Source organism: Schistocerca gregaria, chromosome 3, assembly GCF_023897955.1.
Source record: "Schistocerca gregaria isolate iqSchGreg1 chromosome 3, iqSchGreg1.2, whole genome shotgun sequence".
In the NCBI taxonomy this organism is placed as follows: Eukaryota; Metazoa; Arthropoda; class Insecta; order Orthoptera; family Acrididae; genus Schistocerca; species Schistocerca gregaria.
Genome location: NC_064922.1, coordinates 198,384,329 through 198,409,275, shown reverse-complemented (window position 1 = coordinate 198,409,275; position 24,947 = coordinate 198,384,329). Strand labels below are relative to the sequence as shown.

The window sequence follows — 24,947 nt, the reverse complement described above, 5'->3', positions numbered from 1 at the left end:
GCCAAACGAAGCATTGGAAATGGAAAAATGGGATATCAAACTGACCATCGTGATGTCTATTTTTCAATAATAATAATAATAATAATAATAATAATTGCTTGAAAATAACGACGATAATTTAAAAAATCCTTAATTAGTGATTCGAGGACAAATTGAAGTATTTCACGAGTAACTACTGCTAACTGTGTAAATGAAGTGCCAAAAAGTTCATCTCTTCAAGGGCTAGCCATTTTGCACACAAATAGTTACATTGGTGTGGTATTATCTGTCAAAAACGCTTCCTCCTAATCAAGGACATTTCAAGAATGGAAGAAACTAGGAAAGCAAATGTGTCAATAAGACCATACTTTCTGAACAAAACTTGGAAATAAAAGTAAATGAAAATCGGTCAAATATTTTGTGGAACGATTTGTCTAAATGTAAGAAATAAACAAGTTTGTTTGTGTGGCCATCCTCAGAAGCAAGTATATTTGTTTTGTAAATAAAACTGCCTTTTCCTGCTGCTAGTTACTTTATTTATCCCATACGCGTTTCGCCTTCTCCTGTTCTAAGGCATCATCAGTGGGATGATTTGTTGATCTGCGTTTCCTCACATCTGGTTTGGAGGTCGCATGATAAAAGTGGTAGTGCGACCTCCAAACGAGATGTGAGGAAACGCAGATCAGCAAATCATCCCACTGATGATGCCTTAGAACAGGAGAAGGCGAAACGCGTATGGGATAAAGAAAGTAACTAGCAGCAGGAAAAGGCAGTTTTATTTACAAAACAAAAAAATAAGAATTAAAAATAGAGAAACGTTTCACGCACCTGTGAATCTGCAGCAAATAAGGTGTCTCAAACGTTTCTGTAATCTATATTATTACTTATTTTTAGACAGATCGGTTCATAAAATACTTGATCGATATTTTTCAATTTTCTTTTTAATTTTTTTTGGCTCAAGGTACACAATTCACATGTTTGCTGTACGGAGAAGACAACTCTTCAACGATAGCTTTTATAGAGTTAAATGGCATTTACAAAGCTTCTGGTTCACCTTGACTGTCCGTGGCTGCCGTGCTCCTATTACGAGCTCAGCAGCCGACATTAGTGCTGGAGCTTCAATTTCCGCCAGGCCTACACGCCTCGCAATCGGCCGCAGTCAGCCTTGTCGAGTCGGCACTGAGTCTCGGATATCGCCTCTTACGTAAGCAATTGTTTCTTTTTGCAGGTCACTGTGTCACCTCTCGGCATCAAGAATGGCAACCCTTGACGAGGTAAGTTTACAAACATCCAACACCACAATTCTTGTTAGCAGCACGTCTCCAAGGGAGAGAATGAGCACGTCACGTCCGGAGTCACCAGAAGACGTACAAATATTAGTAAACAGTGATGCCTACTTCCTGGTGAAGCGCACTTACTGACGTTGGGATGCTCATTATTTATTTCGCACAACACGTATGTGTTATTAGCAGCGTCAAATGTTTCCTGTTTGATAGCAAATTCAAAAGACCATATCGATCGCACATTTTTACAGTTAATATTTATTTTTGCGCTATAAAAATTATACATATTTATTTTTGTGCTATAAACATTATTAAACGCTCGCTGACGGGTAAAAAAGCAAATCAATTTACCGTAATGCTATCAGGTAAAATTTTCATTTTACTTTTGTGCCCTGTTTACACAAAGGCAAAACTCAGTTACATGTTTGTTTACCCCGACATGCTACATTATGGTTCCAATGGCTCTCAACAGTATGGGACTTAGAATCTGAGGTCATCTGTCCCGTAGACTTAGAACTACTTAAACCTAACTAACCTAAGGACATCACACACATCCATGCCCGAGGCAGGATTCGAACCTGCGACAGTAGCAGCAGCGCGGTTCTAGACTGAAGCTCCTAGAACCGCTCGGCCACAGCGGCCGGCTGCTACATTATAGTCGCGTTATTCTCAGTGAGCACTTAGACAGATTTTCTGTGAGAATATAATTGATAGAAGCTTCTTGTATTTGGAGTATGTGAATGCTAGGTTACTGCTACAGTTTGTATTATGTTTACATCTCGTTGTATCTTAACTGTACGAGTAGACTACATTTCGTTTCTCCGTTACTGTCTACACATTTCACTGACAAATCTATAGCTAATGTAGCATGCATGCCTTCTTCGATGACTGTATTCTTGGATGATACACCGACGGAATGGAAAGTGTTACACTTTGAGGTAGGAGTCCGATAATTATCAAACTCTAGGGAAACGTTCATAACATAGAGGGCATTTAATTGATTAAACTTTCATTCCATTCGGAATTGATATCAGTCACCATCAGTATGAGATGTGACCTCCAACTAGAAGAGCACGCTCTTGTATTGTTTGTCGCCACTGAATCATCTTTGGGGAGGGGGGATTGGGGAGATTTCTTACCATACCTGTAACACAAGCTGTGTCAGTTTTTGAAGACAAGCCCCCGTTAAAGTACACTCCTGGAAATGGAAAAAAGAACACATTGACACCGGTGTGTCAGACCCACCATACTTGCTCCGGACACTGCGAGAGGGCTGTACAAGCAATGATCACACGCACGGCACAGCGGACACACCAGGAACCGCGGTGTTGGCCGTCGAATGGCGCTAGCTGCGCAGCATTTGTGCACCGCCGCCGTCGGTGTCAGCCAGTTTGCCGTGGCATACGGAGCTCCATCGCAGTCTTTAACACTGGTAGCATGCCGCGACAGCGTGGACATGAACCGTATGTGCAGTTGACGGACTTTGAGCGAGGGCGTATAGCGGGCATGCGGGAGGCCGGGTGGACGTACCGCCGAATTGCTCAACACGTGGGGCGTGAGGTCTCCACAGTACATCGATGTTGTCGCCAGTGGTCGGCGGAAGGTGCACGTGCCCGTCGACCTGGGACCGGACCGCAGCGACGCACGGATGCACGCCAAGACCGTAGGATCCTACGCAGTGCCGTAGGGGACCGCACCGCCACTTCCCAGCAAATTAGGGACTCTGTTGCTCCTGCGGTATCGGCGAGGACCATTCGCAACCGTCTCCATGAAGCTGGGCTACGGTCCCGCACACCGTTAGGCCGTCTTCCGCTCACGCCCCAACATCGTGCAGCCCGCCTCCAGTGGTGTCGCGACAGGCGTGAATGGAGGGACGGATGGAGACGTGTCGTCTTCAGCGATGAGAGTCGCTTCTGCCTTGGTGCCAATGATGGTCGTATGCGTGTTTGGCGCCGTGCAGGTGAGCGCCACAATCAGGGCTGCATACGACCGAGGCACACAGGGCCAACACCTGGCATCATGGTGTGGGGAGCGATCTCCTACACTGGCCGTATACCTCTGGTGATCGTCGAGGGGACACTGAATAGTGCACGGTACATCCAAACCGTCATCGAACCCATCGTTCTACCATTCCTAGACCGGCAAGGGAACTTGCTGTTCCAATAGGACAATGCACGTCCGCATGTATCCCGTGCCACCCAACGTGCTCTTGAAGGTGTAAGTCAACTACCCTGGCCAGCAAGATCTCCGGATCTGTCCCCCATTGAGCATGTTTGGGACTGGATGAAGCGTCGTCTCACGCGGTCTGCACGTCCAGCACGAACGCTGGTCCAACTGAGGCGCCAGGTGGAAATGGCATGGCAAGCCGTTCCACAGGACTACATCCAGAATCTCTACGATCGTCTCCATGGGAGAATAGTAGCCTCCATTGCTGCGAAAGGTGGATATACACTGTACTAGTGCCGACATTGTGCATGCTCTGTTGCCTGTGTCTATGTGCCTGTGGTTCTGTCAGTGTGATCATGTGATGTATCTGACCCCAGGAATGTGTCAATAAAGTTTCCCCTTCCTGGGACAATGAATTCACGGTGTTCTTATTTCAATTTCCAGGAGTGTATGACAAGAAAATAATGTTATCATCACATACCAGACGTGCTCTGTAAGTGAGAAATCAGGGGACCAGACACATCTATCTAGGATCTGTGGATTCCTCACGTCTTACGTACTGAATTGCAATCCAAGGTCTTGCACTGCCCTGCTAGGATATGCTATTTTGTATCTTGATCATGAACGGTATGACAACAAGGTTTGCCTTCTTACCACATACTGGCGAGCATTCAGCCTCCCTTCAGTAATATTATCTAGTCAGTTGTGTTGTCACATCCAACGTCTCCCTGTACAATGAATGTTTCAGGAGTAGGTGAAGTGTGTCTCGAAAATCGTTGCTGTCCATGACAACCGTGTTATTAGTAGGGGCTCAGCAGACGATAGTAGTGAAACTTCCTGGCAGATTAAAACATCACACAGGCTCCACCAAGAGTGAGCAAGTGACAGTGTTCCTGGGCCCGCTGCACTAAGGGATGGGCAGTAAACAGCACACATGTCGTGCAGGCTGTCGATCGCGTTTTACCTTTTATCCGTCAAAGCAATATGGCGAAGGTCATTTAATTTTTAGTTTTGGACCTCCGTTTCAGTATAGTGTCTTTTTTAGCCTTTTTCCCACGTGCCTCTTTTTAGTTGTCTTCTATTCTGTCATTTGGGACTGACGTATAGTCGTTTTTACGCCTTGCTGTGTTAATGTTCTATAGTTCTGACTTGGGCGCGTATGACCCCAGATGTTTTTTGCGCCCTAAGGCAAAACAAAACAAAACAATGAGTGTTTCGTGACCATCAAGGAGAACTGGTGGTATCACTTAGGGTGAGATTTTTTGTGTGTGTCCCTACTCAGTGCCTACATGATTCTTAAGGGAATTGATGTAGAAATAGTCTGATTAAGTGTTGCTGTCATTGGAGGGCTTGTGGGCTTGGGCGCCAACAATACGTTCATCTACAACTAGGCCAAATTAAGTACTACACATCTGCTGTTACAAGCGATCAGTCCGGCAATCTAAGCTAGTACACGAAATGATGATGCACATTGGGCGCAAAGAGAACAACACTTACATTGTAGAACCAAACAGGAAGCCATGTAAAAAATAACCAAATGCACATACGATAATACACACAAAGAAGACTGGATGGATGGCGTGTTGGCATTATTGGGCGCAGAATATGTAGACTGAGTATTACAAATGTGTGCGTGTACAGAGTATACAAACATTTCAGTGTCATATTCTCGCAGATTCTTTGAGATAGATCTGTTCCCGATCTCAACAGAATCGAGAGCACACTGAATATTCGCGAATGCATTCCTAGTCACACACATCTTTACCATTATATGCATCAGATGAAAGTTCATTGTGCCTACGTATCTAAAGACTCGGCGATATATAGTTACCTTTCCCACTCTTTTTCACTGACTATTTTCTCCAAAAAAAAAAATGCCTCTGAGCACTATGGGACTTAACTGCTGAGGTCATGAATGCCCTAGAACTTAGAACTACTTAAACCTAACTAACCTAAGGACATCACTCACATCGATGCCCGAGGGAGGATTCGAACCTGCGACAGTAGCGGTCGCGCGGTTCCAGACTGTAGCGTCTAGAACCGCTCGGCCGGCGATTATTTTCTCATTGCACCAGGTATGGCTGATTTATATAGTTTTTTTCGCTGTTCATTTATCGCACGTACTGGTGTGCAAAACTGGAGGACGAAAGTAACTTTCGCGTGACGTGTCACTGCCCAGTTCCTGTAAGATGGCTCGATCAAAGTGGGACCACACGTAGGAAGAAATGACAGAGGCCAAATGAAAGAAATACGGCGAGAGACGAACAGAAATGACTCTTTTATTCAAAGATAATAATCACACTGTAGTCACTGCGATTCGTGACGTTCCCCTGAAAAATTACAAAAGGCGGAAGTTGATACTTAATAGGGTATGTGGTCACCGTGGATGACAAGGCGCGCTCTGCGACGTGGTCTTTTTCTCATTACAAGGTTGGTAGGTTGTTCCAGTTCTCTACCAGCGCGGCTGACTACTAGGTGGTCGCTGCTGTATATGGACGCACTGTACTACCTCTCTGCAACGCATCCCATACAAGCCCGATGGGATTTAAGTCGGCGGACTGGGCAGGCTAATGCAGTCGCCGAAAACACTCTGGTTCCAAGATCTCTTCCACGAGCGCTGTTCGTTGCGGTCGTTCATTGTCATCCATAAAAATGAAGTCAAGGCCGACTGGACCCCTGAAAAGACATGTGCAGTGTCACAATGATATTGACGGGTGAGTGTTCGGAGTTCAAATATTTGGAGGTCAGCACGTTCATGTAACGTTATGCACACCGCACCGTCATATTCGACAATGTTCCTGGATGCATTATGGTTCCCACCTCTCGACATATGAGGGAACGTCTAGCACTGGAGAAACATGATCGTTTTTGTGGTGCAGGTGTTACGCTGTGGGCAATGATAATGTTGCATGGGCTTACTGACCTCCAAATCTTTAAACATGGTACAGTCACCGGTCATCACTATAGTGACACTGTGCTCCTTCCGCATGTGCATCATTTTTGGGATGCAACCGGTCCTGATTTTTTATGGTCTACGACAAGCTACCACATCGAACAGCGCAGCTGGAGGAACTCTTGGAACGGGAGGATATTCGGCGAATGTACTGGCCTGTCCGTTTCCCCGACCTAAATCCCATTGAAGACGTGAGAGATGCGTTTCGGAGATGTTTTGCAGCGAGTCCACATGCACCAGCGACCATCCTGGCGTTGACAAGTGCTGGAGGACGAAAGGAACGTCCAACCACAAGAACTACTTGTCGGCCTTGTGATCAGCATGAGAGCACGTTGCAGAGCATGCACCACGTCCCGCCTTTTATAATGTTCGGAGAACCATCATGAATCACAGCACTTCCATGTATCCTTTGAATAAAACTGGGATTTCTTTTACACTACTGGCCATTAAAATACCTACTCCAAGAAGAAATACAGATGATAAACGGCTATTCATTGGACAAATATACTAGAACTAACATGTGATTACATTCTCACGCAATTTGGGTGCATAGGTCCTGAGAGATCAATACCCAGAACAACCACCTCTGGCCGTAATAACGCCCTTGATAGGCCTGGGCATTGAGTCAAACAGAGCTTGGACGACGTGTACAGGTACAGCTGCCCATACAGCTTCAACACTATACCACAGTTCATCAAGAGTAGTGACTGGCGTATTGTGGCGAGACAATTGATCGGCCACCATTGACCAGACGTTTTCAATTGGTGAGAGATCTGGACAATGTGCTGGCCAGGACAGCAGTCGAACATTTTTTGCATCCAGAAAGGCCCGTACAGAACCTGCAACATGCGGTCGTGCATTATCCTGCTGAAATGTAGGGTTTCGCAAGGAACGAATGAAGGGTAGAGCCATGGGTCGTAACACATCTGAAATGTAACGTCCGCTGTTCAAAGTGCCGTCAATGCGAACAAGAGGTGACTGAGACGTGTAACCAGTGGCATCCCATACCAGTATGGCGATGACGAATACACGCTTCCAATGTGCGTTCACCGCAGTGTCGTCAAACACGGATGCGGCCATCATGATGCTGTTAACGAAACCTCGATTCATCCGAAAAAATGACGTTTGCCATTCGTGCACCGAGGTTCGTCGTTGAGTACACAATCGCAGGGGCTCCTGTCTGTGATGCAGCGTCAAAGGTAACCGCCGCCGCGGTCTCACAGCTGATAGTCCATGCTACTGCAAACGTCGTCGAACTGTTCGTGCAGATGGTTGTCTTGCAAACGTCCCCATCTGTTGACTCTGGGATCGAGACGTGGCTGCACGATCCGTTACAGCCATGCGGATAAGATGCCTGTCATCTCGACTGCTAGTGATACGAGGCCGTTGGGATACAGCAGGGCGTTCCGTATTACCCTCCTGAACCGACCTATTCCAATTGTGCTAACAGTCATTGGATCTCGACCAAAGCGAGTAGCAATGTCGCGATACGACAATCCGCAATCGCGATAGGCTACACTCCGACCTTTATCAAAGTCAGAAACATGATTGTACGCATTTCTCCTTCTTACACGAGGCATCACAACGACGTTTCACCAGGCAACGCCGGTCAACTGCTGTTTGTGTATGAGAGATCGGTTGGAAACTTTCCTCATGTCGGCACGTTGTAGGTGCCGGCACCTGCGCCAACCTTGTGTGAATGCTCTGAAAAGCTAATCATTTGCATATCACAGCATCTTCTTCTTGTCGTCTAAATTTCGGGTCATCTTCGTGGTGTAGCAATTTTAATGGCCAGTAGTGTAATTACATTCTGTATTACACTGTAGCAGCTCCTTCCATGTACGGTCCAAGGTTAATCGAGCTGTGTTACTTGGCGGTGTTACATATTGCGATAGTTAATGTCTTCCTTAAGTTCTGCAAACCAGTATTCTCTCCTTTCATTTTATTGCAAGGTATGCGTGCATACGAGAGTTTCCTAATGTAATGCAAACAATACAATGTTTCGCAACAAAACGAATATCATAATAAAGCTTTCATGACGCAATAAAACGCGCTACATTACTCACGCCGTGTATAGGTTATAGTTTAAAACATTAACAGCTCTGCAACAAAACGCTGTTCAGCAGACAAAGTTAATTGTGAAACCTCACACAAAAGGTGCTAAAACACGCGCACCCACTCGCAGAGGTTATCAACGCGGTGGTGGAGGAATGGAAAAACACACACAAACACACACACACACACACACACACACACACACACACACACACACACACACACACAACCTCTCTACGCACGCCTTTGCACGGACGTAAAGAAAAATTACTCTAATATCAATAAAGCCCATCCTAATACTTTCAAAATTTCGCGGACAACGATCGCAGCCGAAACCACCGTAGATCGATTACATATTCCTAGATTTCCAGAAATCTTTTGATACCGTTGCTCACAAGCGATTATTAATCAAATTGCATGCCTAGAGTATGGTCTCAGTTGTGTAACTGGATTTGTGATTTCCTCTCCGAGGGGTCACAGTTCGTAGTGATAGACGGTAAATCATCGAGTAGAACAGAAGTGATATCTGGCGTTCCCCAAGGTAGTGTCATAGGTCCTCTGCTGTTCCTGATTTACACAAATGATCTAGGTGATAATCTGAGCAGCCCCCTTAGATTGTTTGCAGATGACGCTGTAATTTACCGTCTAGTAAAATCATCAGACGATCAGTTCCAATTACAAAAGATCTAGAGAGAATTTCTCTATGGTACGAAAAGTGGCAATTGGCACTAAAACTGCGAGGTCATCCACATGGGTACTAAAAGAAATCCGATAAATTCTGGGTGTACGATAACTCTCACAAATCTAAGAGCTGTCAATTCGACTACATACGTAGGAATTACAATTACGAGCGACTTAAATTGGAAAGACCACATAGATAATACTGTGGGGAAGGCGAAACAAAGTCTGCGCTTTGTTGGCACAATACTTAGAAGATGCGATAAACCCACTAAAAAGACAGCCTACATTACACTTGTCCGTCCTCTGCTGTAATACTGCTACGCGGTATGGCATCGTTACCAGGTAGGATTGACGGAGGACATCGAAAAAGTGCAAAGAAGGGCATCTCGTTTGTTGTTATTGCGCAACAGGGGTGAGAGTCTCACTGATATGATACGGGAGTTGGGGTGGCAGTCACTGAAACAAAGGCTGTTTTCTTTGCGGCGAGAGCTATTTACGAAATTTCAATCACCAACTTTCTCTTCCGAGTGCTAAAATATTTTGTTGACACCCACCTACGTAGGGACAAATGATCATCATAATAAAATAAGAGAAATCAGAGCTCGAACGGGAAGATTTACGTGTTTCTTTTTCCCACGCGCCATTCGAGTGTAGAATGGTAGATAAGTAGTATGAAAATGGTTCTTTGAACCCTCTGCCAGGCACTTAAGTGTGAATTGCAGAGTAAACATGTAGATGTAGATGTAGAAATGACTGACACAAGCAATGCAGTGCAGTGCAGTAGCCTGGAAATGGGATTTTTAAGCGAGTAAAAACCGATTAGCGTGAACGAACACGAGAGAAACTTGAGTATGCGGTCCTAAAACTATACACATAAAAATAAACATCTAGCGCACTATGTTGAACCGATTTTTCATTACAGCCTACAAATACTCAACTGACTCACACCCAAATATCACCAAAATATAAAAGACACAATAAGGTAAAACAAGAAGCCTAAAAACACATCTCACAAGGCTCATAAGAATCCCAGTACAACAACAATGTGTCCAAGTTGACCTGTGTTAATGTTTCTTGCCCCAAAGTACGGCCAGCCGGATTGGCCGAGCGGTTCTAGGCGCTACAGTCTGGAGCTGCGCGACCGCTACGGTGTGTGATGTCCTTAGGTTAGTTCGGTTTAAGTAGTTCTAAGTTCTAGGGGACTGATGACCTTAGAAGTTAAGTCCCATAGTGCTCAGAGTCATCTGAACCATTCGAACCCAAAGTACGTTTCCGCTTGTCTTGGTCTTAGGCCTAATTTTCCGGTAGAGGGACTGACTCTTGCAGATAAACGCAAGTTATCCCTAGAAAGAGTATATGCAACGTTTCAAGAGACAACTTTAAGAATTCTAGAATACAGCACAGAGTAGCCAAAAGAAGAGGCCCCTGTCTTATAAACAGAATACCGACAATTCAGTCATTAATTGTAAATACCGACAGTAAATTATTATGAAAAACAACGTAATCACATTCAGTAAGTCAACAGATCACAGAAAGTGCTGAAAATGTTCACCATAAACTTTGATACGCAACTCAGCATGTGTCAACATGATTCTGGAATCTTTTGTCAGTGCATTTGGTGTGATTTCTGCAATCGATTGCGAATGTTATTTCCAACTCTTGTATGTGGATTGTTACTGAAGACTTTACCTTTTAAAGTACCTATAAATAATAAATCACATGTAGAAAACTCCGGTGATGTGGGTTGCCATAAATCTGCGGAAACTGTATTTTCTCCTCCGAAAGCTTAATGGGCGTATGACGTTGAAAACCGTGAAATATGATGCGCCGTATCGCCATCTTCTAGAAAAAATGAACTCTCTCGTTCTTTCCCCACTAGCTGCACTATGAATGGCTGCAACAGTTCCGTTATATACACTTGAGAGCAGGCCGGTGTGGCCGAGCGGTTCTAGTCGCTAGAGTCTGGAACCGCGCGACCGCTACGGCCGCAGGTTCGAATCCTGTCTCTGGCATGGATGTGTGTGATGTCCGTAGGTTAGTTAGGTTTAAGTAGTTCTAGGGGGCTGATGATCTCAGAAGTTAAGTCCCATTGTGCTCAGAGCCATTTGAACCATTTGTTACTCTAACTTCAGTCATCAGTTTCTGCATAATACTTTTTGCAGGTGCAGCTGTGTCTGGATATTGTATTGTGAACCTTGTAAAGATTTAAATCCAAAAGAAGTTTCAACAATAAACACTCTTTGTTCGATTGAAAAAGGCATTCTGCCGCATTGCATTCACAAGAAGCTTCAAGCTGACTATCGACAACGCAGCACTGATCACTAAATCGCCTTTATACATCACATGACCCCACTCGAACGCCGCCCTCGAGTTAAGAAACATCAACACTCACATAGCTTCAAGTATCACGGTCTGTTAGAGTTGCCATCCGTCCCGAAATATCTACATCTACATCTACATTTATACTCCGCAAGCCCCCCAACGGTGTGTGGCAGAGGGCACTTTACGTGCCATTGTCATTACCTCCGTTTTCTGCTCCAGTCGCGTATGGTTCGCGAGAAGAACGACTGTCAGAAAGCCTCCGTGCGAATCTCTCTAATTTTACATTCGTGATCTCCTCGGGAGGTATAAGTAGAGGGAAGCAATATATTCGATATCTCATCGAGAAACGCACCCTCTCGAAACCTGGACAGCAAGCTACACCGCGATACAGAGCGCCTCTCTTGCAGAGTCTGCCACTTGAGTTTGCTAAACATCTCCGTAACGCTATCACCGTTACCAAATAACTCTGTGACGAAACACGCCGCTCTTCTTTGAATATTCTCTATCTCCTCCGTCAACCCGATCTGGGACGGATCCCACACTGACGAGCAGTACTCAAGTATTGGTCGAACGAGTGTTTTGTAAGCCACCTCCTTTGTTGATGGACTACATTCTCTAAGGACTCTCCCAATGAATCTCAACCTGGCACCTGCCTTACCAACAATTAATTGTATATGATCATTCCACTTCAAATCATTCTGCACACTTACTCCCAGATATTTTACAGAAGTAACTGCTACCAGTGTTTGTTCCACTATCATATAATCATACAATGAAGGATCCTTATTTCTATGTATTCGCAATACATTACATTTGTCTATGTTAAGGGTCAGTTGCCACTCCCTGCACCAAGTGCCTATCCACTGCAGATCTTCCTGCATTTGACTACAATTTTCTAATGCTGCAACTTCTCTGTATACTACAGCATCATCCGCGAAAAGCCGCATGGAACTTCCGACACTATCTACTAGGTCATTGATATATATATTGTGAAAAGCAATGGTCCCATAAGACTCCCCTGTGGCACGCCAGAGGTCACTTTAACGTCTGTAGACGTCTCTTTATTGATAACAACATGCTGTGTTCTGTTTGCTAAAAACTCTTCAATCCAGCCACGCAGATGGTCTGATATTCCGTAGGCTCTAACTTTGTTTATCAGGCGACAGTGTGGAACTGTATCGAACGCCTTCCGGAAGTCAAGGAAAATGGCATCTACCTGGGAGCCCGTATCTAATATTTTCTGGGTCTCATAAACAAATAAAGCGAGTTTGGCCTCAAACGATCGTTGTTTCCGGAATCCATGTTGATTCCTACAGAGTAGGTTCTGGGTTTCCAAAAACGACATGATACTCGAGCAAAATACATGTTCTAAAATTCTAAAACAGGTCGACGTCCGGGATATAGGTCTGTAGTTTTGCGCATCTGCTCGACGACCCTTCTTGAGGACTGGGGCTACCTGTGCTCTTTTCCAATCATTTGGAACCTTCCGTTCCTCTAGAGACTTCTGGTACACGGCTGTTAGAAGGTGGGCAAGTTCTTTCGCGTACTCAGTGTAGAATCGAATTGGTATCCCGTCAGTTCCAGTGGACTTTCCTCTGTTGAGTGATTGCAGTTGCTTTTGTATTCCTTGGACACTTATATCGATGTCAGCCATTTTTTCCTTTGTGCGAGGATTTAGAGAAGGAACTGCAGTGCGGTCTTCCTCTGTGAAACAGCTATGGTAAAAGGTGTTTAGTATTTCAGCTATACGCATGTCATCCTCTGTTTCAATGCCATCATCATCCCGTAGTGTCTGGTTCAAATGGCTCTGAGCACTATGGGACTTAACATCTATGGTCATCAGTCCCCTAGAACTTAGAACTACTTAAACCTAACTAACCTAAGGACATTACACAACACCCAGCCATCACGAGGCAGAGAAAATCCCTGACTCCGCCGGGAAGGATTGTCTGGATGTGCTGTTTCGAGTCACTTACTGATTTAACGTAAGACCAGAACTTCCTAGGATTTTCTGTCAAGTCGGTACATAGAATTTTACTTTCGAATTCACTGAACGCTTCACGCATAGCCCTCCTTACGCTAACTTTGACATCGTTTTCTGTTTGTCTGAGAGATTTTGGCTGCGTTTAAACTTGCAGTGAAGCTCTCTTTGCTTTCGCAGTAGTTTCCTAACTTTGTTGTTGAACCACGGTGCGTTTTTCCCGTCCCTCACAGTTTTACTCGGCACGTACCTGTCTAAAACGCATTTTACGATTTCCTTGAACTTTTTCCATAAACACTCAACATTGTCAGTGTCGGAACAGAAATTTTTGCTTTGATCTGTTAGGTAGTCTGAAATCTGCCTTCTATTACTCTTGCTAAACAGATAAACCTTCCTCCCTTTTTTTATATTCCTATTAACTTCCATATTCAGGGATACTGCAACGGCCTTATGATCACTGATTCCCTGTTCTGGACTTACAGATTCGAAAAGTTCGGGTCTGTCTGTTATCAGCAGGTCCACGATGTTATCTCCACGAGTCGGTTCTCTGTTTAATTGCTCGAGGTAATTTTCAGATAGTGCACTCAGTATAATGTCACTCGATGCTCTGTCCCTACCACCCGTCTTAAACATCTGAGTGTCCCAGTCTATATCTGGTAAATTGAAATCTCCACCTAAGACTATAACATGCTGAGAAAATTTATGTGAACTGTGTTCCAAATTTTCTCTCAGTTGTTCTGCCACTAATGCTGCTGAGTCGGGAGGTCGGTAAAAGGAGCCAATTATTAACCTAGCTCGGTTGATGAGTGTAACCTCCACCCATAATAATTCACAGGAACTATCCACTTCTACTTCACTACAGGATAATCTACTACTAACAGCGACAAACACGCCACCACCGGTTGCATGCAATCCATCCTTCCTAAACACCGTCTGTGCCTTTGCAAAAATTTCGGCAGAATTTATCTCTGGCTTCAGCCAGCTTTCTGTACCTAGAACGATTTCAGCTTCGGTGCTTTCTATCAGCGCTTGAAGTTCCGGTACTTTACCAATGCAGCTTCGACAGTTTACAATTACAACACCGATCGCTGCTTGGTCCCCGCATGTCCTGACTTTGTCCCGCACCCTTTGAGGCTGTAGCCCTTTCTGTAATTGCCCGAAGCCATCTAACCTAAAAAACCGCCCAGTCCACGCTACACTACCCCTGCTACCCTTGTAGTCGCTTGCTGCGTGTAGTGGACTCCTGACCTATCCAGCGGAACCCGGAACCCCACCACCCTATGGCGCTAGTCGAGGAATCTGCAGCCCACACGGTCGCAGAACCGTCTCAGCCTCTGATTCAGACCCTCCACTCGGCTCTGTACCAAGGTCGCTGATGTTTCACTTGTCAAAGCCATCGTGGATTTTTCCGTTGCCCAATAGTGCACATTATGCCGGTTTTGCGTTACCTCTGTTGTTGAATGACGCTTCGTCGCTAACTAGAACGCGTGCAAAAAATCTGTCATCGTCCCGTAATTTCTCTTCTGCCCAGTGGCAGAACTGTACACAACTTTCAAAGTCGTCGCCATGCAATTCCTGGTGCACAGAAGTATGGTACGGGTGCAATCGATGTTGATGTAGCATTCTCAACACCGGCGTTTTTGAGATTCCCGATTCTCGCGCAATTTGTCTGGTACTGATGTGAAGATTAGCCGCGACAGCAGCTAAAACACCTATTTGGGCATCATCATTTGTTGCAGGTCGTTGTTGACATTTCACACGTGGCTGAACACTTCCTGTTTCCTTAAATAACGTAACTGTCCGGCGAACGGTCCGGTCACTTGGACGATGTCGTCCAGGATACCGAGCAGCACACACAGCACACACCCGTTGGGTATTTTGATCACAATAGCCATACATCAACACGATATAGACTTTTCCGCAATTGGCATCGGCCTATTTTAACACGTGTGATGTATCACGAAGCAAATACCGTGCGCACTGGCGGAATGTTACGTGATACCACGTACTTATACGTTTGTGACTATTACAGCGCCATCTATCACAAAGTGAAAATGTGGTCCAACTATAACATTCGTGTTTCTTCACGTACTACATGAATATGTAATTAAAATGGGGATTCCTATTTTAAAATACGCAGTTGATATCCGTTTGACCTATGGCAGCGCCTTCTAGCGGGCCAACCATAGCGTCATCTGGTTTCCCCCTTCAAGCTAGACGAGTTTCGTTCTTTGTAGTTCTTTCGTTTGACGCTTACTTCGTGAGATATTTGGCCCGGTCACTGTCAATGGACCAACCTGTATATTAATCGGTACTCGAAGATGTCTGAATGTAAGGAAGACTGCCTATTTTATTGGCGTGCAAACCAATATTTTGAACAAATTAAAGACTGAGAACCCTAACCAAGAAATAATTAATTTGATTTCGAAATCTGAGGAAGAGAGAACGACTTTCTATACGTACCATTTTATTACTTAAGGAAATGGGCTACTTCTTTTAATAAATATCAAGTGTTTGATTGGATAACGCTATCTGAAACCACAGATTGGGTGATGATTGAAGACACAGCTATATGTTGTTGTTGTTGTGGTCTTCAGTCCTGAGACTGGTTTGATGCAGCTCTCGATGCTACTCTATCCTGTGCAAGCTTCTTCATCTCCCAGTACCTACTGCAACCTACATCCTTCTGAATCTGCTTAGTGTACTCATCTCTCGGTCTCCCTCTACGATTTTTACCCTCCACACTGCCCTCCAACGCTAAATTTGCGATCCCCTGACGCCTCAAAACATGTCCTAACAACCGATCCCTTCTTCTAGTCAAGTTGTGCCACAAACTTCTCTTCTCCCCAATCCTATTCAATACCTCCTCATTAGTTACGTGATCTATCCATTCTTCTGTAGCACCACATTTCGAAAGCTTCTATTCTCTTCTTGTCCAAACTAGTTATCGTCCATGTTTCACTTCCATACATGGCTACACTCCAAACAAATATTTTCAGAAATGACTTCCTGACACTTAAATCTATATTCGATGTTAACAAATTTCTCTTCTTCAGAAACGCTTTCCTTGCCATTGCCAGTCTACATTTTATATCCTCTCTACTTCGACCATCATCAGTTATTTTACTTCCTAAATAGCAAAACTCCTTTACTACTTTAAGTGTCTCATTTCCTAATCTAATTCCCTCAGCATCAGCCGATTTAATTGGACTACATTCCATTATCCTCGTTTTGCTTTTGTTGATGTTCATCTTATATCCTCCTTTCAAGACCCTGTCCATTCCGTTCAACTGCTCTTCCAAGTCCTTTGCCGTCTCTGACAGAATTACAATGTCATCGGCGAACCTCAAAGTTTTTACTTCGTCTCCATGAATTTTAATACCTACTCCAAATTTTTCTTTTGTTTCCTTTACTGCTTGCTCAATATACAGATTGAATAACATCGGGGAGAGGCTACAGCCCTGTCTCACACCTTTCCCAACCACTGCTTCCCTTTCATGCCCCTCGACTCTTATGACTGCCATCTGGTTTCTGTACAAATTGTAAATAGCCTTTCGCTCCCTGTATTTTACCCCTGCCACCTTTAGAATTTGAAAAAGAGTATTCCAGTCAACATTGTCAAAAGCTTTCTCTAAGTCTACAAATGCTAGAAACGTAGGTTTGCCTTTTCTTAATCTTTCTTCTAAGATAAGTCGTAAGGTCAGTATTGCCTCACGTGTTCCAACATTTCGACGGAATCCAAACTGATCCTCCCCGAGGTCCGCATCTACCAGTTTTTCCATTCGTCTGTAAAGAATTCGCGTTAGTATTTTGCAGCTGTGACTTATTAAACTGATAGTTCGGTAATTTTCACATCTGTCAGCACCTGCTTTCTTTGGGATTGGAATTATTATATTCTTCTTGAAGTCTGAGGGTATTTTGCCTGTCTCATACATCTTGCTCACCAGCTGGTAGAGTTTTGTCATGACTGGCTCTCCCAAGGCCGTCAGTAGTTCTAATGGAATGTTGTCTACTCCGGGGGCCTTGTTTCGACTCAGGTCTCTGTGCTCTGTCAAACTCTTCACGCAGTATCGTATCACCCATTTCGTCTTCATCTACATCCTCTTCCATTTCCATAATATTGTCCTCAAGTACATCACCCTTGTATAAACCTTCTATATACTCCTTCCACCTTTCTGCCTTCCCTTCTTTGCTTAGAACTGGGTTGCCATCTGAGCTCTTGATATTCATACACGTGGTTCTCTTCTCTCCAAAGGTCTCTTTAATTTTCCTGTAGGCAGTATCTATCTTACCCCTAGTGAGATAAGCCTCTACATCCTTACATTTGTCCTCTAGCCATCCCTGTTTAGCCATTTTGCACTTCCTGTCGATCTCATTTTTGAGACGTTTGTATTCCTTTTTGCCTGCTTCATTTACTGCATTTTTATATTTTCTCCTTTCATCAATTAAATTCAATATTTCTTCTGTTACCCAAGGATTTCTAGCAGCCCTCGTCTTTTTACCTACTTGATTATCTGCTGCCTTCACTACTTCATCCCTCAGAGCTACCCATTCTTCTTCTACTGTATTTCTTTCCCCTATTCCTGTCAATTGTTCCCTTATGCTCTCCCTGAAACTCTGTACAACCTCTGGTTCTTTCAGTTTATCCAGGTCCCATCTCCTTAATTTCCCACATTTTTGCAGTTTCTTCAGTTTTAATCTACAGGTCATAACCAATAGATTGTGGTCAGAGTCCACATCTGCCCCTGGAAATGTCTTACAACTTAAAACCTGGTTCCTAAATCTCTGTCTTACCATTATATAATCTATCTGATACCTTTTAGTATCTCCAGGGTTCTTCCACGTATACAACCTTCTTTCATGATTCTTAAACCAAGTGTTACCTATGACTAAGTTGTGCTCTGTACAAAATTCTACTGCTATATACCTGACTAAAAATGGCGTGAAAATTTCAGGCGACAACTGTCTCAGTAATATACATGTCTGGAGAGCTCCCTCTTCAGAAACTAAGCGTGACTCGGAATACCGGAAGTCTAAACACTCCGCGGGAGAAAGGTTGGATTTACTTTTTTAAGGAAACCGAAAATCCTGATCGCTAATGCCAAACGCTAAAACTATGTGAGCATTTCTTTTCTATTCCCGCACATAACGCTACTGTGGGAAGAGTATTTTCGCTGAGTCAGCCTACTGGACTGATGAAAAAAAACGACCGCTGCCAGGGACTGTGGAATCATTCTTACACAGTTCCAATTTGACAACAAGCTGACTTTCGTGGAGGTTCATTAATACTTAAAAGGGAAAAAAGACTTGCTGAAAAAGGTGAAATCATCCGAGAAATATAGTGTACAAACCACTGCTTCCGTAAGAAGTTCTATGTAATTGTGTTAATTAAACTTTTTACTTCATTTCTACAACCCTATCTCAGAGTCCAGACGAGGTCCCACCTAGATATAGCAACACTACATTCAGTACAACATGGGCCGCCTTATCTTGGCCATCCTGCACAACCTCCTACGTACCGTTCCCGCAGAGGTCGCTTGGACAAGGCTAGACTAATTACAGAGAGCAAAAAGGTGTTTAAGCAATTATTCTTCCCGCGCTCCGTGTGAGAATGGAACGGGTGGAATCCCTCATAACCGGTACAACTGAAAGAGCCGCCTGCGATGCATTTAGCAGTGGTTTGTAGAGAATGGATATACAGGGTGGTCCATTGATAGTGACCGGGACAAATATCTCACGAAATAAGCGTCAAACGAAAAAACTACAAAGAACGAAACTCGTCTAGCTTGAAGGAGGAAACCAGATGACGCTATGGTTGGCCTGCTAGATGGCGCTGCCATAGGCCAAACGGATATCAACTGCGTTTTTTGAAATAGGAACCTCCTTTTTTTATTACATGTTCGTGTAGTATGTAAAGAAATATGAATGTTTTAGTTGGACCACTTGTTTCGCTTTGTGACAGATGGCGCTGTAATAGTCACAAACATATGGCTCACAATTTTAGACCAACAGTTGGTGACAGGTAGGTTTTTTAAACTGAACATTTTATTTCGGTTGTTCCAATGTGATACATGTACCTTTCTGAACTTATCATTTCTGAGAACGCATGCTGTTACAGCGTGATTACATGTAAATACCACATTAATGCAATAAATGCTCAAAATGATATCCGTCAACCTCAATGCATTTGCCAATACGTGTAACGACATTCCTCTCAACAGCAAGTACTTCGCCTTCCGTAATGTTCGCACATGCATTCACAATGCGATGACGCGTGTTGTCAGCCGTTGTCGGTGGATCACGATAGCAAATATCCTTCAACTTTCCCCACAGAAAGAAATCCGGCGACATCAGATCGTCAGAACGTGCGGGCCATGGTATGATGCTTCGACGACCAATCCACCTGTCATGAAATATGCTATTCAATACCGCTTCAACCGCACGCGAGCTGCCGGACTGGGTGGCCGAGCGGTTCTAGGCGCTACAGTCTGGAACCGCGCGACCGCTCGGCTTCAGGTTCGAATCCTGCCTCGGGCATGGATGTGTGTGATGTCCTTAGGTTAGTTAGGTTTAAGTAGTTCTAGGTTCTAGGGGACCGATGACCTTAGAAGTTAAGTCCCATAGTGCTCAGAGCCATTTGAACCATTTTTGAGCTGCACGCGAGCTATGTGCCGGACATCCATCATGTTGGAAGTACATCGCCTTTCTGTCATGCAGTGAAACGTCTTGTAGTAACATCGGTAGAACATTACATAGGAAATCAGCATACACAGCACCATTTAGATTGCCATCGATAAAATGGGGGCCAATTATCCTTCCTCCCATAATGCCGCACCATACATTAACCCGCCAAGGTCGCTGATGTTCCACTTGTCGCAGCCGTTGTGGATTTTCCGTTGCCCAATAGTGCATATTATGCCGGTTTACGTTACCGCTATTGGTGAATGACGCTTCGTCGCTAACTAGAACGCGTGTAAAAAATCTGTCATCGTCCCGTAATTTCTCTTCTGCCCAGTGGCAGAACTGTACACAACTTTCAAAGTCGTCGCCATGCAATTCCTGGTGCACAGAAGTATGGTACGGGTGCAATCGATGTTGATGTAGCATTCTCAACACCGGCGTTTTTGAGATTCCCGATTCTCGCGCAATTTGTCTGGTACTGATGTGAAGATTAGCCGCGACAGCAGCTAAAACACCTATTTGGGCATCATCATTTGTTGCAGGTCGTTGTTGACATTTCACACGTGGCTGAACACTTCCTGTTTCCTTAAATAACGTAACTGTCCGGCGAACGGTCCGGTCACTTGGACGATGTCGTCCAGGATACCGAGCAGCACACACAGCACACACCCGTTGGGTATTTTGATCACAATAGCCATACATCAACACGATATAGACTTTTCCGCAATTGGCATCGGCCTATTTTAACACGTGTGATGTATCACGAAGCAAATACCGTGCGCACTGGCGGAATGTTACGTGATACCACGTACTTATACGTTTGTGGCTAACACAGCGCCATCTATCACAAAGCGAAGGAAGTGGTCCAACTAAAACATCTTTCCTTACGTACTACACGAATATGTAATAAAAAAAATGGGAGTTCCTATTTTTAAAAAAACGCAGTTGATATCCGTTTGACCTATGGCAGCGCCATCCATCTAGCGGGCCAACCATAGCGTCATCTGGTTTCCACCTTCAAGCTAGACGAGTTTCGTTCTCTGTAGCTTTTCGTTTGATGCTTATTTCGTGACATATTTGACACGGTCACGATCAATGGACCACCCCGTATATTTCATGTGACCAGGTCTACCGGAAATACGAACGGCGATCGAGGTCTCTCCAGCGCTTCATGTCCTCCCGGCGGCCCCGCAGCAGCAGTGGAGCAGGCAGCGTGAGGCGGCCGCCGTTGTCCCCTCCTCCTGCACCAACACCCGTACCTCGTACCCGCTCACCGCAAGGACGGTGAGGGCGAAGCCGGTTGCGGGGAGTCGACGACCTCCCGAGCCGCCCGGCTGCCTCCGTGCCGAATGAGTCGGCGCTCTAGGACGTTGCCGCCAACCGCCACCGCAGTGGAGAATTCCGTTCCTGGCATCGGGGATGATTCACGCTGGGGTCAACGGAATGACACAGTCAAATGTTGGGTCGCTACACTAGACGGAACGATAACTTAACGTCACGTTCCTCAGCCCAACAGTGAGCGGTGCAAGTGAGCTTAGCAGATATCCCTCCTGGTGCAACTGTTTTACACTTACATCATACACTGAAGAGCCAAAGAAACTGGCACACCTGCCTAATATCGCGTAGTGCCCCCACGAGCAAGCAGAAGTGCCGCAACACGACATGGCATGGACTCGACTAATGTCTGAAGTAGTGCCGGAGGGAACTGACACCATAAATCCTGCAGGGCTGTCCATAAATCCGTAAGAGGACAAGGGGATGGAGATCTCTTCTGAAAAGCACATTGCAAGGCATCCCAGATATGCACAACAATATTCGTTTCTAGGGAGTTTCGTGGCCAGCGGAAGCGTTTACTCAGAAGACGTTTCCTGGAGCCACCCTGTAGCAATTCTGAACGTGTGGGGTGCCGTCATGTCCTGCTAAATTGCCCAAGTCCGTCAGTCCGTCATCAGACAGCATGCTTACGTACGGGTCGCCTGTCAGAGTCGTACCTAGGCCTACTACACCACTGAACTTAAAAATTGCTACACCAATAAAAAATACAGATGATAAACGGGTATTCATTGGACAAGTATATTATACTAGAACTGTCATCTGAATACATTTTCACGCAATTTGGGTGCATAGATCATGAGAAATCAGTACCCAGAACAACCACTTCTGGCCGCAATAGCGGCCTTAATACGCATGGGCATTGAGCCAAACAGAGCTTGGATGCCGTGTACAGGTACAGCTGCCCATGCAGCTTCAACACGATGCCACAGTTCATCAAAAGTAGTGACTGACGTACTGTGACGAGCCAGTTGCTCGGCCACCATTGACTAGACGTTTTCAATAGGTGAGAGACCTGGAGAATGTGCTGGCCAGGGCAGCAGTCGAACATTTTATGTATCCACAAAGGCCCGTACAGGACCTGCAACATGCGATCGTGCATTATCCTGCTGAAATGTAGGGTTTCGGAGGGATCGAATGAAGCGTAGAGTCACGGGTCGTAACACATCTGAAATGTAACGTCCACTGCTCAACGTGCCGTGAATGCGAACAAGAGGTGACCGAGACGTGTAACCAGTGGCTCCCCATACCAACACGCCGGGTGATACGGCAGTATGGCGATAACGAATACACGTTTCCAATGTGCGTTCATCGCGATGTCGCCAAACACGGATGCGACCATCACGATGCTGTAAACAGAACCTGGATTCATCCGAAAAAATGACGTTTTGCTATTCGTGCACCCAGGTAAACCATCGCAGCCGCTCCTGTCTGTGATGCAGCGTCAAGAGTAACCGCAGCCATGGTCTCCGAGCTGATAGTCCATGCTGCTGTAAACGTCGTCGAACTGTTCGTGCAGATGGTTGTCTTGCAAACGTCCCCATCTGTTGACTCAGGGGTCGAGACGTGGGTACAGCCATGCGGATAAGATGCCTGTCATCTCGACTGCTAGTGATACGAGGCCGTTGGGATCCAGCACAGCGTTCCGTATTACCCTCCTGAACCCACCAATTCCATATTCTGCTAACAGTCAGTGGATCTCGACCAACGCGAGCAGCAATGTCGCGATACGATAAGCCGCATTCGCGATAGGCTACAATCCGACCTTACCAAAGTTGGAAACGTGGTGGTACGCATTTCTCCGCCTTACACGAGGCATCACAACAACGTTTCACCAGGCAACGCCGGTAAACTGCTGTTTGTGTATGAGAAATCGGTTAGAAACTTTCCTCATGTCAGCACGTTGTAGGTGTCGCCACCGGCGCCAAACTTGTGTGAATGCTCTGAAAAGATAACCATTTGCATATCACAGCATCTTCTTCCTGTTGGTTAAATTTCGAGTCTGTAGCACATCTTCGTGGTGTGGCAATTTTAATGGCCAGTAGTGTACTTAGCGCCAGCAAGCCAGGGTTCGGCAGTCGGCACCGCGGAAGCGACAGTGCATTGTCCTGTTTTCAGCCTTGCTTGCAGCTTGTGCACAACAGCCTAACAATACACCGTACAAACTGTGGGGCGCACTGCTCCATCCTATGTATGGATTAAATATTGGACAAGTATAAAAATGGAAGTACATAAAAGAGACTCACAATATTATTAAGTGTTGTAGATAATATCAAGTGGAAATAGGGGGTGCTGCAGTTACACAGTGCCTCTAGGCGAGCCATCGCTGAACACAGTTGAATACTTCACTGCTTGCATTTTATTCTAAACTGATAACTGACTGACATGCTGAGGAGGTGGATAGAGGTTACAACACTCAAAGAGAAAGGCATCATTAAAAAGTATTCGTAGATTAAAACCAGAACCTTTCACAATGTTCCCAACAGCCTGAACAAAAGTACGGTTGCAACCAAGAATTCGTTGGAGATGACAATATGGAAATCCTTGACATTTCAAGAGAAACTGGCGTTGTTAATAAATTTCCAATCGACGCTTGGTGGTCTAGCCGCAGAGCCCGTACCTGGAAACCGACATGTAGCGTGATCGAAGCCACTCAGACCACAGATTTTTCAGTTTGCTTTTTAACCCAGTCTGCACCTCTCACGACGTGAGCAGCTGGTAGAAACGAGGGGTGGTTCGGATTCCACGTCAAACTGCAGGTCCCCTTTCTCCAGGTTGGATAACTGGGGTAGGTTAGGGACACGCAAGTCGCCGAAGTGGCGTCTCTACAGAAAGACTTGCACCAGACCATTCAACCACACGAGGAACAGTTGAAAGATTTAAAAGCAAATAAAACACCAGGTCCGAACACCAGTTTCGTTTTACGGAGAGAACTCTACAGCATTGGTCCCTTATCTATCGCGAATCTCTCGCCCTGCATAAAGTTTCAAGAGACTGGAAAAAAAGGGCAGGTCACTCCTGCATGTAGGGTAAAAGAACGGACTCTCAAAATTACAGACCAATTTCCCTAACTTCGATTTGCGACAGAATACTTGAGCATTTTCTCAGTTCGAATATCATAAGTTTTCTTGAGACTGAGAAGCTTATGTCCATGAATCAGCATGGTTTTAGAAATCATCGCTCGTGCGAAACTCAGTTTGCCCTTTTCTCACATGATATACCGCAAACTATGGATGAAGAGCAACAGGCGGATTCCATTTAACTAGATTTGCGGAAAGCATTGACGCGGTGCCCCATTGCAAGCTATTAACGACGGTACGAGCGTATGGAATAAGTTCGAAGGTATGTTAGTGGTTCGAAGATTTCTTAAGTTATAGAACCCATTGTGTTGTCCTCGACGGCAAGTGTTCATCATAGACAAGGTATTATCAGGCGTGCCTCAGGGAAGTGTGGTAGAACTGATGCTCGTACATAAATGATTTAGCGGACGGGCTGGGCAGCAATCTGCGGTTGT

General features: G+C 45.1%; 1 protein-coding gene across 1 annotated transcript in view; it reads left to right on the top strand.

Moving 5' to 3' along the window:
- LOC126354713 (acyl-CoA-binding protein homolog) overlaps positions 1–24,947 on the top strand; it is a 121,347-nt gene that overhangs the window by 39,229 nt on the left and 57,171 nt on the right. The window contains exon 2 of the mRNA XM_050004562.1: positions 1,208–1,253. Within this exon, the coding sequence (XP_049860519.1) occupies positions 1,236–1,253 (18 nt within the window). The 5' untranslated portion in view covers positions 1,208–1,235. The remainder of the gene's footprint in view (positions 1–1,207; positions 1,254–24,947) is intronic.